Source organism: Ictidomys tridecemlineatus, chromosome 10 (genome assembly GCF_052094955.1).
Source record: "Ictidomys tridecemlineatus isolate mIctTri1 chromosome 10, mIctTri1.hap1, whole genome shotgun sequence".
NCBI classification, from domain to species: domain Eukaryota; kingdom Metazoa; phylum Chordata; class Mammalia; order Rodentia; family Sciuridae; genus Ictidomys; species Ictidomys tridecemlineatus.
This window is the reverse complement of record NC_135486.1, coordinates 86,893,655-86,910,850: the sequence shown is the minus strand read 5'-3', so window position 1 is coordinate 86,910,850 and position 17,196 is coordinate 86,893,655. Positions and strand designations below refer to the sequence as shown.

The following is a 17,196-nucleotide window of genomic DNA, read 5'->3' as shown; positions in this document are numbered from 1 at the left end:
GGAGGGGGGCAGTATAGTCCAATGCACAGTGGCCTGGCTATAGGTTCAGAAAATAGTGGTTGCAGTCATGGGTCCTCCATATACCTGAGATGAGTGATTGAACTTAGTTTTCCACAATTACCTACAATCTATGGGAGTTAGATTATGATAATAATAATAATGATTATTATTATTTCTAGCTCTCATTTATATAAATCTAAAGCATCTTTTATATTAGGGTTTAAAATTTAGTATAATTTAAAGAAAAGAGGCAATGGAATAGATTCCTATTCTATCCAAATTGCTACCCATCCTCCAAAACTGCTCCTAAAAGTACAGCACATAATCATTGTAGCATTAAGTATATCTGCTGTTCTGTGCTTCAGCAGAGTTGAGCGTGTATAGTATTAGTATTAATCACAAGGGAAGATTCACTTAGGTCAGACGTTAGATATTTCATACGTAAATTCATTCATCCAGTTGACAAAGATGTACATGTGATTGTAGGGAAATAGTGGGAATAAAACAGACAGAATGCCTTGTCTCTTGGAACTTATATTCTAGTTGGAGAAGGTAGTCACCTAAAAATTAGAATCAATTAAATGGCATAGCAGAATAAAATAAATGAAGTAGAGAAAAGCAAAGGGATGAACTGGTAGATGGGGTGTTGGAGTTAGGATGGGGAAAGGATTGCAATTTATTAGTGTAGTCAGGGGAGACTCAGTGTGTAGAAAAGGAAGAAGTAAATATTGTAGATAATCTGGCAGAAGTATGTCCTGGTTAGAAGGAACATCCAGTGCAAAGGCCCACAGGTAGGAGTGTGTTTGGATTTATTCAAAGAATAGCAAGGAGGCCACAGTGACTTGAATAGAACCAGTGAGGGGTAATGGAGCAGGAGATGAGACCAGATTTGGGCCAATGACGAGAGCCTTTTAGGTCATTGTAAAGACTTGGGTTATAGTTGGGAACTCATTGGGAGAAAAGAAGGTACATGATCTAACTTATGTTTTGGAAATTGAAGTTTGATTTCTGGATTTAGGACAGACTGTAGGAGGGCAAGGGTGAAGCAGGGAGACCAGGCAGGATGCTCTTGCAGTAATACAGGTGTGAGATAATAAACTTGGATCAGAGTAGAAAATATGCAGGAAGAAAGACATGAAAGAAGTGGTCTGATTCTGGTTCTATTTTGAAGGTTTAGTTAGCAGGATTTGATTGTGGATTGGATCTGGAGAGAGAAAGAGCACTTGGCTGACTTCCAACGTATTTGACTTGAGCAACTTAGAGGACAGCACTGCCATTAGGTTGCAGCTGGGAGGGTGAAAATGGAGGGCAGCACTTCTTTCTGCAGGAAGGGCAGGCCTTCCGTACCACCACATCAAATTTGGGATGGCTACTCTATTACAGATGTGGAGTAGGAAGCTGGATCCATGCACCTGGAAATCAGTCTCAGCTGGAGAAATAAAAACTACAAGATCACCAAGAGAGAACTCAAATTTTGTAGAAACTGTCCATGGATTTAGTCCTGAGTCGCTCAGTGAGGTGAGGGAACTGAAAGAGCTGCCAGGGACCTAGAGGGAAGCCCGGTAGAGAGATGAGGAGGGAGGAATCCAAGCTGTCCAGTGCTCCTGAGGTTCAGGGAAGATGAGACACATGGAGACCCCTGGTTTGCCTGACAAGATCAGAAGCAGCACAGATCAACAGGCTGAGGCTTAAAACAAGGGAACGGAGGAACTGTCACACAGAGAATACGGAAAGAGAAAAGTGACAATCCTTTCAAAGCAGAGAAATACAGGTATTAGTTATAGCCGCAGGTGGAAGTGGGACAAGTAGATGTTTTTTTGTTTTTAATGGGAGAAATAAGAATATGATTGAATGGTAGTAAGAATGACACAGGAGAAAGGGAAATGGTTCTATGAAAGATAGAAAAGCAAGAATTGCATCTCTGAGGACAAGAGCAAAAGGGACCAAAGCAGAGGGGTTAGCTTGAGAGAGCATGTGAATAGTCTACCTATAGCAACAGGAGAACAAGATAAGGTTCTGGCCAAGGAAGCTTCTAGTACTTGTAGGATACTGTCCACTTTTTAGTCATCTTTTTGGAGGGTATAAATTAAATCCTCCTGACACTGAGAACCAACTACAATCTAATATAATGGAATTGACTTCAGGGTCAGACCTGTCAACTAAGACAGATTCAGGGGGATTGTGTCATTTGAGATGCAGGGCAACCATTACTTCTCATATCTCACAAACATTTAGAATCTTGTTCCCCACAAATCAATCATTATACCCAGTAACTTTGGAAACTGCAACCTCCCAAGACCACACCATTAAGGGGCTATTAAATGAAATGTTGATTACAGATGTTTATAATCATTCATAAATGATTAGGAAATTTAATTACTTAGGGCCAAAGGCAAATTAGAACTGTCAATCAACTACACAGATTTTTGCTTGGAAGGGAAAATAGGAGACTTTTCTTAGATCTATTCCAGTAACTCATGGTGAAACCTTCAGAAGTTTCTTAATATCAGCAATATGTTCAGAAAAAATTTAGGTCTTTGACCTGAAAATTTTTGTCTAGTGAGAAGCAGAAAAGAGACTTTCATTGAATGTCTTCTCTTGAACAAGCAATAAACCATGTGATTTATCATATTTACCTCACTTAACCTCTAAAGAGGAGGGATTAATATCCCATTTTGATATATAGGGAAATCTAGGCTTAGAAAGATTCAGTCACTGTGGAGGCCATAGTTATTGAGTAGAAGTCAAGAATTGTCAAGTCAATGTTCCTTCTCCATATTCAATTACTTTCCTGTAAGGGTCAAGTTCAGATCATTTTCTTGGGTCTTAGCTCACCACATCTAATTCCAAAATGAGATCACAGGCTCTTTATCTTTTTTGAGTCATGAACACATTTGAAGTGGAAAGAAACTTATGCATCCTCTCAACAGAAAAATTCAAATACATAGAAACCTTGAGATTTTTAGAAATATATATTTACTGCACATGTCCAAAGGGAAAGAGAGAAGTAATGTTGGCATGAGGCATAGGAGTCAGGTGGGGAGTGTAGTTTTGGACATCTACAATATGAGATCTTAGAAGTTAAATTAAAAAGAGGGATCTTAATTTCTCTTTTAAGAGAAATTGGGTCTGCTGCTAATGGCATGGCTATTGTCTAATTATTTAACCATCTGTACATTTTTCATTCACAACATGGGATGACTGCCCTAATTTTTATTTCTTAAGGTTTATATCAATTCCTATGAAATTTGTTGTGACCGAAAATGCTGCACCAAATATGTGCACATTTTTTTGCAAAATATTATCATATGTATTTGGGATTCCATTTATATATATTGTGTATGGCAAAGAAAACATATCTACAAAAGGACTTTTAATGTCATTTTACCTATTCTCTATGCTTTTAAGATGACTTAAGTTCAATGATGTCTCTCACCTTGCTGAGAGTCTCCAGTGAATTCCCCAGCAGCAACTGAGTATCCTGTTTTAAAAGAAAAGAAACAAACTGTAATCAGATTAAATGAGATATATCTAGTATAGTACTCCTTTATTTAGAAATCTTTATCAACATTATGAAATAAAAGCTCGTGGTTCAATAAAGAGGAAAAGCAATGTCACTACTATGAATACTTTCATAGTAAGTCCTAGATACACAATAGCTGTTACTACCAACATAATGTAGAAACTGGCAAAAAAAAAAAATCAGATTCTGAGGTCAATTTTCAAAACATGAACACTTCATCATCAATCTGTATGTGGAAATGGCAGCTGTTACATTTTAAGAGCTGCTGATTCATCATGATTAGGCAGATACTCTTAAAGATACCCTTTTTGTCAAGTTTTGCTACTTTTGATCATTAACAAGGCATGCTTACTAATTCCTTTAGTAATTATTTTTCACAAATTTCACTTAGCTCCAAAAGGAGGTGCTAGCTGTTCTTAGAAAACATAAGTATCATTTAAAATTTTTTTTCAAATTTATCAAGCAAACAAAATACCACTAGAATACCAAAGGTGGTAAAGAGTAGTGATGAAATGATATCGTGCGGTTTGCATATGCTAAAGTTTGAGAATATTCGAGCAGCTGGAAAGTCTCTTGTTGCTGATCTGGACACTGGCTCAGCAACCATGTTGCCCCGGTAACATTGGTAGCAGCCCTGCTAATACATGGTGTCTACTATCAGCCAAGTATTTTATATGCAAAAAATTGTTATGAATCCTACAGAAGAGCTGCTCAAAAACAAACAAAATAGCTTCTCAAGTTATGCGAGAATGCAACATGAGTAAAAAAAAAAAAGGTAGTTGTATTTAAAGAGAAAAGCTAAGCATCTATTCTAATAAGAAAACTTATAGAAGATGACAAATGACATCAAATAAGTATGGAATCAAATTTGCATCTACATTTAAATCTGCTTTTCTTTCAAGAAAAAAATGTCTTGAGCAGTAGATCTCACCAAGGTAACTATCATCGTAGGAAGCTGGAGCTACTTCGGTCTGCTTTTCTCCAGCCAGTTTCCTCAGAATATCCTTGAATGAGTAATTTGCGATAATGTCTGCAATACTGGCGGTGATCACTTGACCTGTTTTTAGACAAACGAATAAGTTAACTGAATGAATGCAAAAGGCAGGCCCTCAGCAGACCCAGAACCACACACGATCCTTGAAAGCTACCATGGGATTACTTGCATTCTTGATGATATATTTTCCTGCCTGCCACTAGAACTGAAAGGTAGAGTTGATTATAGCTGCACAGAAGACCAAAGATGAACATTTCAGGTTGCTTCCAGCATACCTACTCCCTTTGCCTTCAATTTATATAATTAAATCTCTTATTCTAGAATATTCATTCTAGAAGTAAACTTTGAAATTATCTAGCCAATATAGTTTCTTAGAAAAGAGGAAGATGAGGCTCAGAGCCCTTGAATAGATTCTCTAAGGTCACATGATTTTGCTAGAAGGATAACTGACATGATAACTAAGGTCTCCTTTGGCATTTTAATAAAACTTTGTAGTCTTGCAAAGTATAGATGTAGAGTAAATCTAAATAAATAATTTAGATTTAGACTGAGTATAAGTACTACTCAATAGATTGTAAACATATCAGTTAAGTTAAAGGAAGAAATTATATGATCAATGAGTCATTTACTTTTTATGCTAAAATGTATTGAGAATAAAATTTATTGAGCATAAAATTATGACAGTAGGAAGGAGCTAGGTTCAGTGAGATCCAGAATTTTAGCAATAAAGGAATCCATGGCCACCAACATTGATAGGATAAGAAGTTTTGCTAATCTCTCCCAAATAAAGTCACACTTGAAAGTCTTGAAATATGATTGTACTGGAGTACATGATTTTCTAAAAGATAGTAATTTTCCACTATAGTTGCTTTGCATTCCACATCTTTTATGGACATCTAGGGCAGAAGTGTAATCATGAGCTCCTTGGAAGGAAACTGGAGGAATGCTTTCAAAAGACTAATATTTAACATCAATTTTGAAGCCAAGTTAGTCTTGAGAAACTCACACATAAAATTCCCACAATCTTTCTGTTTGAAGTCACCCCCCCCCAGCCAAAAAAAGTGGGGGGGGGAGAATAAAACCGTCAAAAAAAAAAAAACCACGTCATAAATATTTCCAAGTCACTGGGACAGAAATGACTGTTCTGATATTAGACAATGGTGTTTACACATGAATTTTTGAACAATATCTGTAGAATTTGCCAATTTTCTTTTAATTAAAGCTCTATGAATCTTCTTTTCCTCCCACATAAATACTGCCTTTGCTTTTTTTCCTTCAGCTGTGTCTATAAACATAATCTTAAACCTGTATAAAATTTTAAATTCTATGTCTCAGACAAATGCTTCTATATGCCCTTGCCAGAGCTAATTTACAACAAATCATTTGTATCAAACATTTCCCCAATTTAAACAAAGAAATGGATTATGCAAAATTAACCAAGTGAATTAGAAGACAATCTTTAAAAATAAACGTAAATTTTATTTTATGTCCATCTCTTGCAAAACATGTTTTTCAGTTTGCAAAATAATCTTTAAAGACCAAGATGTCAATTATTTGATATTCATGATTAATGTGTATGAATTAAGCTTAAGAGTAATTTTATATAAATTTTTATCATAAATTCATCTTCCTGGACCTTTCCCATTGGCTTTTAAATATTATCCAGTCTCTTCCATTTAAAACAATCATTCCTCAGCTATTCATCTGTCTCACATTCTACTCTAATTATCCTGAACTTTATGCCCAAAATTTCATCTAAATTCTCTGTATTCTCTTGTTAGATATCTCATTCTTATCCATGGCTTCAGTTATCACCAATATGCAAGTGACATAAGTTTATTTTTCACCCCAAGATATCCTCATAGAACTTCAGTCTTGATACCTAAATACTTAAGTGAAAAACTCTCGGACAGTCCAACATTTCTATACTCAACATAACCAAAAGCAAACTGAACACCTTCTCTTTCCAACTTATTCTAAACCTGATTTTTCCATTGTTCTCTAATTCAGTGAGTGGTACCCAACTGATTTTAGTTGCAGAAGTCAGTAACATATTCTTAACATGAATTTTTTCTTTCTTTCTTTCTTTCTTTCTTTCTTTCTTTTTTTTTTTTTTTGGTAGCATTTGAACTCAGGGGCATTCAACCACAGAACCACATCTCCAGCCCTTTTAAATTTTTTTTTTTTTTTTAAATTTTGAGACACTGTCTCATTAAGTTGCTAAAGGCCTCACTAAGTTGCTGAGGCAGGCCTTAAACTTGCCATCCTCCTGCCTTAGCTTCCTGATTTCAGGTGCGCACTACCATGTCTGGCAAATTTTTTCTCCTTTTCAATCTGCATATCTCTATTCTTAAGGAGCAAACATGTTTACCTGAAACCTATAGCTAGTTGACTTTAAAAACTTTTAGTTAGCTTATAACTTTATAACAACCTTATGACTTAGTTTGCTAATATTTCACTTCAGCCAACTTCCAATCAGCTTTTAGATCATAGCCATGGTGATGGTCTTAAAACGTGAATTTGATAATAGTATGCCATGAACTTCCCCAGAACCTTCCCATTGTTCTGAGGACAAATATCACCTTCCTACTCCAGCTAAACCCATCCATTTATACTCTTTAAATCCACCAGTAGTGTTTTGTTTGTAGGACAGTGACAATGCTGTTTACCTTGGCCTGCAAGCCCTTTGCGTGATGGGTAGGGCCACTCCATATACAGCTCTTACCCCTCCTTTTAAAAATCCTAATTATCAACCTAGTGAGGGCCTAAGAGGTTTAGTGAGATCTTGTCTCAAACTAAAAAAAATTAAAAGGGGTGGGGATATGGCACAGTGGTTAGGCACCCCTGGGTTCAATACCCAGTAGCAAAAAAGAAAAAAAAAAAGAATTAGAGGAAGTCATCCCATTTGGGTACATGCTGTCTTGCACCTAAGTTGGTGGCCCTTAAGTAGATTACAACTTGTATTCCAGCTCCCTGTCAGCCAGGGATCAGAATACAAAGCTCACCTATTTGCAGCCACCCTGGGAAAGCCTCCTGCATTTTTATGGCCCCAGCATGACATCACTTTCCTTCCTCCTGTGTATCATGATCAGAGTTTCTTAGGTACTCAGGTTACTATTCAATTGATGCCTGTATCTTTCCCCAGTTATTAACTTCTGTGAAGGTAAAAACCATATCTGTTTTCACCCATTATTATATTCCTAGCATCTAACACAAAACCTTGGCACAGCGTCAGTAAGTTCTTGGGGAAGAAATGAATTGTTAAGTTGCAAGAATTTTTTAAAATAGCATTTCTATATTAAGAGTACAAATTGAAACGATGCTTTATTCAAGAAACTATGACTAAGGATAAAATATTAATGTAATAAAAAGTCAACATTTGACTCCTTATGAGTAACAACAAATGTGCTTTTCTCCTCTGCTAACAGAACATACCTTGCCAGTAAAAACTTCCAGGTCCTCCGACAACGAGGTCTCCATTCTACAAAACAGAAGCAGCAACAGGAACAACAATTGGAAAAGAAACACTGAGGAACTTTCAGAGCGATAAATCATTGCTAATAAGCACTGCTCTGACCATTTGTTCTCATTAAAAAACGATTTTTCAAAGAGGTCCTTGTATCAGAGGCCTGTAGGTCGTTTTCTTTCCTCTTTTAATTTCCTCTCAATTATTTAGTATGTGATTAAAGAGTGGTAATATGACTCAGGTAAGTTGAACTTTCTCCCCTGAGAATATATAAATTCAGTTTTTTTGGCACTGCCTCTGGTAAACAAAACATCTGCATTTTTAATGCTGCACGATTTAGCAGGCATGGTCTTGGAAAAAGCCTTGATAATAAAAGGAAAATTCTGTCCTGATTTTTTTTTCAAGGCCACAGTAATGCCTGCTTTATTTTCTCATATATCTGCAAGCCTACCCCCTTCTCAGGAAAGAAAGCAAACCCTCCGAACTAGAAAATGTAAATATATTTTCAACTGCATACAGTCCCACTTTGGGTACCTTAAATCTGTATATCCCAGTGGGAGAAAAATTAATACAAAACAAAAAAGCCATGACAGAAAATATAATGAACAGCAATCAAACAACATATGTTGATGAAAAATTTCTACTGTATCTCTATTTCAAAACCCTAGGATGTCTGTTCTCAAGTACCAGTACTAGACATCTGTGTTTTTAATTTTGTAAAAGGATATGTGAATTTTCTTGTATAACCAAATCAATCAGTCCCAGCTAAGAGATTAAATAATTTATAGATTCTTCTCATCAATTTAGAAATATATTTTTTTCCCTAAGTTTTTGAGATTTTCATTTAAAAACAATTGCTACAGGGGATAGGAAAGAAGATGATTGCTTTTCCTGGTATTCCTATACATATGTCATTGTATGTGATTTCATCAATAAATTGTTATGTGCATAGATTCCTTAATAGAAATAAAGAGTAAATGGAAAAATAATCTTAAGAAGTTGCCAGACATGGATACATAGGTACCTAAGGGTTCATTGGTTGTTGCTATTGTTGAGGGGCATGGGAGGGAAAGAGGGTTAAACAGCAACAAACCACATGAAATATTAGAGACTGCAAGACCAAAACAATTCACCTTATAAAAATCCAGACTAAATCCTGCTTGGCAGTAACCTTGGCCTTCAGGATCGGCATTGCCTGGAAGGATCAAGATATGTAAGTGTTATAACGTCATCATTTCTAAGATATATTTTAATGACCAATTCCATATATTTTGTTGTTTTCCCTGTAGATTTCTAAACCTGAAATAATTAATATGTTCTGTATTTTAAAAATTCATTCCAAGTAATTTGTTAAATGTGTTCCACGTATTTTCTGATTCTAAACATCATTGTGATTCTATAGTAAGAGCAATAGGAATAATATCTTTTTGGATCTACTGCTCACATAGAGTATTGACTATTCTGCGTTTAGGGAATACAGCAAAAGAAACAGAGTTAAATTGGGTTTTACAAATCATGTTCATTGGAAGAAATAAAATCTCCACCTTTAGACTATCTTTCTAATTGCCCTTGTGACACTAACCTCTCATCTTTGCCTGCTCCTTCTCATACATTTGCCATTCCTAACAGGAATGCCTGGAGAAAGATCACCTGTGTTCTTGCTTTCTACTGGGGGAACACCAAAAAGGATTTCCATTTCTGTGCTTTTCATTAGGAACTGACCTTAAAATTATTCTATTGTTAGATAAATTGGCAAATTCCATTTCTGATTGCAATCACTCTCACAGGGACATTCCAATGCTGATGTTCACGAGAAAGAGAACACTCTAGGAATGGTTATTTTGTATTCAGTGTTATTCACTAACAGAATGTCCGAAAATATCTCATTGTATACTTGTGCAAATTATATACCAACAGAAGGATTCCAATAGTTTTATTATCAAAGTCTTTATGGCATTAAGATTAGAAATGTACTGCTCATAACTTGTACTTTAAGCACTTCTAAAATGCTTGAATTATAGCTAACATGTAGTTAAGAAGGGGAAATCTTAATAGTTAACATAGCTAGATATGGACCAGGTGTGGTAGCACACACCTGTAATCCCAACAGCTTGGGAGGCTGAGGCAGGAGGATCGAAAGTTTAAAGCCAGCCTCAGGAAAAGCAAGGTGCCAAGCAACTCAGTGAGATCCTGTCTCTAAATAAAATACAAAATAGGGCTGGGGATGTGGCTCAGTGGTCAAGTGCTCCTGAGTTCAATCCCCCACTACCAAAAAAGAATATGTGGTGTGTGTGTGTGTAGTGCTAGATATGAACATGCTATTAATTACTTATTTTTTATCAAGAATATTCCTAATGGGAGTTCATAATCCACTTGAATCAAATGTATGAAATATGATATGTCAAGAGCTTTGTAATGTTTTGAACAACTAATAATAATAATAAAAAAGAATATTACAGAATGAAAACTAAAATGAGAGGGCAGGAAAGGAAACAAATACACATCATCACAGGAAACACTCACAGGTTGGATGTGTGCCTGTTCCAGACGCTTTCTGAAATGGATATTGTCCTTCCAGCTTTTCCTAGAATGTCTTCCATTTTTTTCCCCTGCCTTTGGTCAGTACTTAGCTAATTTTAGTATCGTCATCATCAGTTTCTCCAGATGCTCTCCTTCTTTTTTTAATTTAATTTTTTTTTTACATTTCAAAGTTTTCTACCATATACAATATATTGTGACATAATTTTTCCTTCTTTTTTAAAAAATATTTTTTAGTTACAGGTGGACACAGAACCTTTATTTATTTATCTTTATGTGGTGCTGAGGATCGAACCCAGTGCCTCACCCGTGCTAGGTGAATGACCACTGAGCCACAACCCCAACCCCTCTTTCCTCCTTTTATAATCATATTTTGTGGCTTATGGCTATGAATTTTATTAAGTTCCATAAAAGTTCATCTATATAACCTCTGGGTACTAGTTTTCTAGAATGTCATGGGTGTAAATATTCATACACATCTAGAAATATAAGTGCATGCATGATGCACTGCTATGTGAATCTATATGTGTTAATCTCAATATGTTTAAGAAATGTATTCTTAAACGCACAAACCTTTTTCTTTTTCATTAGAATTATACATAATAGTGGGATTCATTATGACATATTCACACATGTACATAATATGATCCATTTCATTCCCTAGTACCTCTTTTCCCTACCTCACTCCCTTACTTGATCCTCTTACTCTACTGGTTTCCCTTTTGCTTCTTTTTTAAATTGGAAGGCACAAATCTTTTTTAAAAAGTCAACTATTCTTTTTAATATTGTCAAGTATTCAACAGGAAAGGAACATGATCATTCTTGGAAGCTATTTTGCTTTAGAACAAGAAACTGAAAAAGATGAAGAGAAAACACTATTTAAAAAAAATTCATTGAGAAAATAACCAACTTCACATGTTTATTTTGAGTGGCAACTGGAGTAGCTTGTGAAGTTCTTTCGTCCACAAAGCCATTTCTCTTTTCTTGTTGAATCATGATTTATTGGAAGAGCTGAAGGCATCCTTCTTCCTGGAATTTCAGAATGTCTCTAAACTTTATAATTACGTTCCAGTGAACTCAGGAATGTGAGGACGGATGCTGTTCATTTGCTACTATTTTTTTGGCATCCAGAGTAAAATGGGAGAGTGTGTGTCAACTCTCCTCACCCGAATCATGAATAACTGTAAGAGCTGAAGATGTGACATCCATATGAATGAACAGGTGAGTTCCCACATTGCTCACAGTTGCGGAGTGAGTTTGTGGTGCGGAATGAACAGAAGCGATTCTTTAAATTCTCTTTTGAAAATAATATTGCTGATGTCCCTGTTCTGTGATATTGACCATATGCTCATGAACAAGCTGGCTTTGTGTTAATGAACTGTGAATTTCTTAACCATGACAGGAAGTCTGCTCTTTGGATGATTTAAAGAGGAAGAAGTACAAGTAGGAATAGGGAGCCCCTGAGGATGTGAAGACTGTGGGTTGTATTAGAGTCCAAAAAATTCTTGGCCATTTACTGAGCAATTCTGCAACTCAGCCTCAGCTCCGTTTTTGCCTTTATTCCACTACTCTTCTATTTAGGAAAATAAAGAATAAATAAATTGGCACCATAAAGAAGCTCAAGATTAGAGTGTCTGTAATTTATATTTACATCATGCTTCAACCTCACACTGAAACTTGTGTCCCACAAGACTGGATTCTGTGGGCTGTGTGAGCTCTCACATCACATGGGCAGTCAGGCAAAGGGGCAGAACAAGAAGTAGGACAGGTTTTACAAATGATCACCCTTGATGTCAGTTGGAGGAATAAGACGTGTCATCAAGGCAAAAAGCGAGTAAAGATGGGCTCAGCTTTTAATTACCACAAAAATGTGTAATTTGGGGAAGCATCTATAGCCATCATGAAAAAAGTGCTATGGATAGGTATAAGCAATGATAAAACAAGTTCAGCATTGAATCTTTTGGGCTTAACAACACTGACCTCTTACCAAACCCAAGAACCGAGCACCTGAATGGAAAGTGAGCCACACTAGCCTCTTCCTGACTATGGCCTGTTCCTGGGAAATTTCTCCCCTCACTATCCCAACTACCACTTGCTAAAAGAATTTCTCCCTATCGTCCTGTCTAAGGAGCCCCCTTCTACCTGTCCCCCCCAGGCCTGGGTCATGCCTCTCTCTCTTGCCTTGCTGTTTCAAGGCATTTTTCTCGACCTGATATGATATTTGAATTTATTTGTTGCTATGTTTGTTGTTTGTTCTCTATCTCTCCCACTGAAGTGTCAGTTCCTTGGACAAAGGGGTTTGTTTTCTCTTATTCTTTGGTGTGTAGCCTAACAGTAGAATGGGTAGTGTTAATGTGTTCAATAAATGTGTTGAATGAATAAATAATGAAATCTGGTTATCCACAAAGAACCTTTAATATAGCTGTTTAAAGCGAAGTCCTTATTATTCCACAGATTATTTATTTAGCTGACATTTAGAAAATCATCAAAACCTAGCAGAGTTAAAAATAAATTCCACTTTCAGGTGTGAAACTCAAGGGCCTCTCTCTTAATCCAATTGTATTTTATTTAGTGACAGGGTCTCACTGAGACCTCGATTTTGCTGAGGCTGGCATTGAATTTGTGATCCTCTTGCCACAGCCTTCCAAGCTGCTGGGATTACAGTGGATGTACACAGTGGATGTACCACTGTGCCTGGTTTTATTGTTTATTTTGAAACAGGGGCTCACTAAGTTCCCAGTAATCTTGAATTTTAAAAATATTTATGCAAAATGAGGAAAATTCACTTGTAATTTTCGGAGTTAAACTAACTCTGGATTGGGATTTTTTAAAAAACCATGTACGAAATCAGTCTCTAGAAAGTTCTTTCCAATGACATTTTTCCCCATCCAATGTCATTTGCTGAATTAATAAGAATAAGAGTAAAAACCCATTGTTCGCTTATCTATAAAAACCAGTAATCTACTTGGCACTTAGAAAAATGGAGGCATTCCCAAAAAACTCTGAGCAGATAATCAGTCAATCCATCCACCCATCATGCCATCTCAGAGTCCTTGGGTATTCTACAAAATAAAGGGATTATACAGCAACGTCCCCCAAATGGCACTCACAGGCTTCCTTTAAAACATGCTTTATTGGAAGATTTCTAGAACTGCCAGAGGAAATTTGGATTCTAAGTGTACAGCATCTTCACTGGGGGAAAAAAATGGTGGTAGTGGTGGTAGTGGGAAATTGAATACCTTAAGGAGAAAAGTGTCTGTCAATCAAAGCAACAGCCCCTAAGAACACAGGCCAGACAGAACTCTGATGCTGAGCTGGGCCCAACACCATGAGCTGACCAACACCATGCCTGCCACAAACAAGCAGAATGGGCAGCCACCCTCTTTAGAATACTGTGTAAAATTTAAGCAGCAACTGACACTTTCAGACCTAAAACAGGGAAGAAATCAATTCTACTGCAGAATATCTAATCACTGAATTTCCAAAAACACAGAAAAGGGTCAGCAGAATTCTGAACATTGGCCTTCCAATCAAAGCTTTTGATAATTTACACCTTCCTCCCTTTCCCCTGTCATGTTACAATGTATCATTGGTGTTTTTTTAATATTAATTTTTTAGGTGTAGATGGACACAACACAATTCCTTTATTTTTATGCTGAGGATTGAACCTGGGTTCATGCCCCTGCTAGGCGAGCTCTCTACCGCTGAGCCACAATCCCAGCCCTCACTGGTGTTTTTAATTTACCTGCATCATAGAAAAGGAATAGATAAGAATCCATCATAGAAAAGCCATTGAGCTAGATTTCAGTCTTAATGGATAAAAATAACTTACTGTTCCGACAAGGGGAGTATTCAGCATAGGCGCTGAAATTCTGAATTGCCACGTAGCAAGTGCCAACCGGGTCTTTTTCTGGTGTTGGTTTAAGAGTCCTCCAGTGATATAAAGGAGCACAGGCCTAAAAAAAATCAAAGACAGTAAAAATATTTCTGATGCAGTTTTCTATTTATTTTTTCCCCACATTTTTATTGGTGCATAATAGTTGTACATATTGATGGGATTTGTTTTTACACATTTGCACATACACACAATATAACAATAAAATTTGGCCAATATCTTTTCCCAGTACTTCCCCCTTCTCTCCTCAAGGTAGTTTTCTTATATAATAGTTTGACTCTAATTTTCAATTAGTGAACCTAAAGCTAGGACATATTATTTTAAATTGTCAGTTGAATTAATTGGCCTTCATCATCCTAGTGAGTCCTTGGTTGATTTAAACTCGCCAAGCTGCTTTTTAACATTAATATACATTAAACAAATATTAATATACATTAAACAAACATTAAACATATACAAAGGAATGAGCCCCCCCACCAGAATTTTAAATTTAAAAAAAGTAACATGGCAAAAGAAAATTACTTCCTAAAAGCAAATAACCTTGTATTTTCTTTTCATTTCTTTTTTTTTAAATTGAACCTACAAGAAAGCTAATGATCATTTAAACAGTGAATGAATCACTGTGATGTCTTAAAATGAGAAATGCTTCCTTTCTTTGTTTAGTTGTTACTTAAAAAAAAAAGATGACTTCCAAATCGAAGGATGCACACAAGTTTATAAACCTCTGTTTGGTGGATTTCCATAGTTGCTTCTTCTGAATGTTTAAATAATGACTTCCATCTAGACATACTACCTCCTTATCACAGTATTTTGGGCTTTATTTTCACTTATTGTTTTTTAATCACAGTAAAACTGAAGGCAAGAGATAGCATCTTATGCCTGTTTCAGCAATTTTATGAGAAGTAATCAAAAAGTCATTTAAAAAGCACATGTTGGGGCTGAGGCTACAGCTCAGTGGCAGAGCATTTGCCTTGCATGTGGGTTCCATCCTCAGCACCACATCAAAAAAAAATACACAAATAAATTAAAGTCATGCTGTCCATCTACAATTAAAAAAAAAAGCACATGTTAATGACCTATAAGTATTTCCAAAGCATAACATTAGATGTGAAGTAATTCAACAATCTGACTCTGCTTGTTATGGAGAAATTTATTCTGACAAACTCTAAAGACCACAGACAATCTTTTTGAAGGAGGCAACTTATCCAAGTCATTCCATAAATGCACTCTCAATTCTAACAAGGCAAAACCCCAAAAGCTTAGAAAAGAAGCATTCATGCTTATTTCCAGCTAATCTATAGAGTGGTAAATTTGATAAGGGTGCATGTTATACACTTGATCTCACACTGGAGCCTCTTTTGGAATTTATTAAACTGCCAACAGCACTTAACAGAGCTTTTTATGTAGATGTTTCTTAATAATTGCATGTTAAATTAAATTAAATGCATGCCTACTAAATAGAAATTGAAACATAATTTTACAATATTAAAATAGTATGTATTAGTTATTATATCTTTGTTTTATGATAACAAATTTGTCATATTAATATTAGAAACTTATCTGATGCTTTACTCACTTCTTCTACTTTTAAGAATGCTCCTCTGGAGAAAATAAGACATATTTATTAGAGTCTTCCTTATGGTGCTGCTTCTAGGAGTAAATTATGGTGAAAAGAAGGACTTGCCTTTGAATTAGCTCGCACAATATTAGGAATTTTATCAACAAAAATAAATGTAAACATCAATAAGAAAAATGTGATTTTTTTTAACTGACATGCTCTGATTTCTTCTTCAGAATTTAGATTCTAACAAGGGCATGATATTTAAAAGGATAGAAATGAAATCCTCTTTAAGTTAAATAATATTAATGTTGCTAAGAATGAGAGAGGCAGTAAATGTGTACAAAACATAGGCAGCTTTTTAAAAAATATATTTATTTTTTAGGTGTAGATGGACACAACACAATGCCTTTATTTTTATGTGGTGCTGAGGATCGAACCCGGGTCCCGCCCATGCTAGGCTAGAGCTCTACCTCTGATCCACAATCCCAGCCCAACATAGGTAGCTTTTTTGACTTCTTTTTTGCTAGCTTGAATTGATTGTTCAAGCCTCATCCCTAAGGACACAAAATTGCAGAATCCTAGAAGATGGAGCTACTAGGCTATGTTCTAATGAGAAGTGAAGACATACTGATTTTAAAGTCATCTTCTGCTTTTAAATGTATCCTTTATAATCTAGTCCAATACATACTTTTAGCAGAGACAACCCATATTTTCAAGTCAATCACCTTTCTACAACTTTGGCTGTGTGGTTTTGCTTTCCTATACAGTATAAAGTCTTGCTAGTGCCCCCAAAGTCTCCAAGGCATCTCGGCTCCCTTGTCTTAGGGCCCTCTCAGTTACTTGGTTAATAAATTCAATGCAAGGTATACAGATTTTGTATAATTAATTATTGTGCATTATTAGTTGTTAATTTTAATATTGTATCACATAGAGTAAAATTTAATTCTTCATTCTGCTAAGTTTTGGCACTCAAAATAAAAAACAAAGATTAACTGAAAATACACTTTACACTATTCTTTTCATCACATAATTTAAAAAATGCAACCATATCAAAAATAAAACATTCTTATCATGAACATATTATATTATTGTATTTCCAATTGGAGGTTTCTAGAAATATTGTGCAACAATTATGTGCTACAGATAAAATTTCAGACTTCAGAAAATAAAGTACCCCAAAGATATTTTGAATCCCAAACAGTTATTAGGATGGACTTAG

At 35.7% G+C, this 17,196-nt stretch overlaps 1 protein-coding gene across 2 annotated transcripts in view; it reads right to left on the bottom strand.

The window, feature by feature from the left end:
- The window catches only part of Itga8 (integrin subunit alpha 8), a 168,619-nt gene that overhangs the window by 121,368 nt on the left and 30,055 nt on the right, over nucleotides 1-17,196 (bottom strand). For both annotated transcript variants that reach the window (XM_078023365.1, XM_005330865.5), the window contains exons 4-8: nucleotides 14,354-14,477; nucleotides 9,117-9,178; nucleotides 7,953-7,998; nucleotides 4,455-4,580; nucleotides 3,437-3,481 (exon numbers count right to left, since the gene is read on the bottom strand). In XM_078023365.1, coding sequence (XP_077879491.1) covers nucleotides 3,437-3,481; nucleotides 4,455-4,580; nucleotides 7,953-7,998; nucleotides 9,117-9,178; nucleotides 14,354-14,477 — 403 coding nt within the window. The remainder of the gene's footprint in view (nucleotides 1-3,436; nucleotides 3,482-4,454; nucleotides 4,581-7,952; nucleotides 7,999-9,116; nucleotides 9,179-14,353; nucleotides 14,478-17,196) is intronic.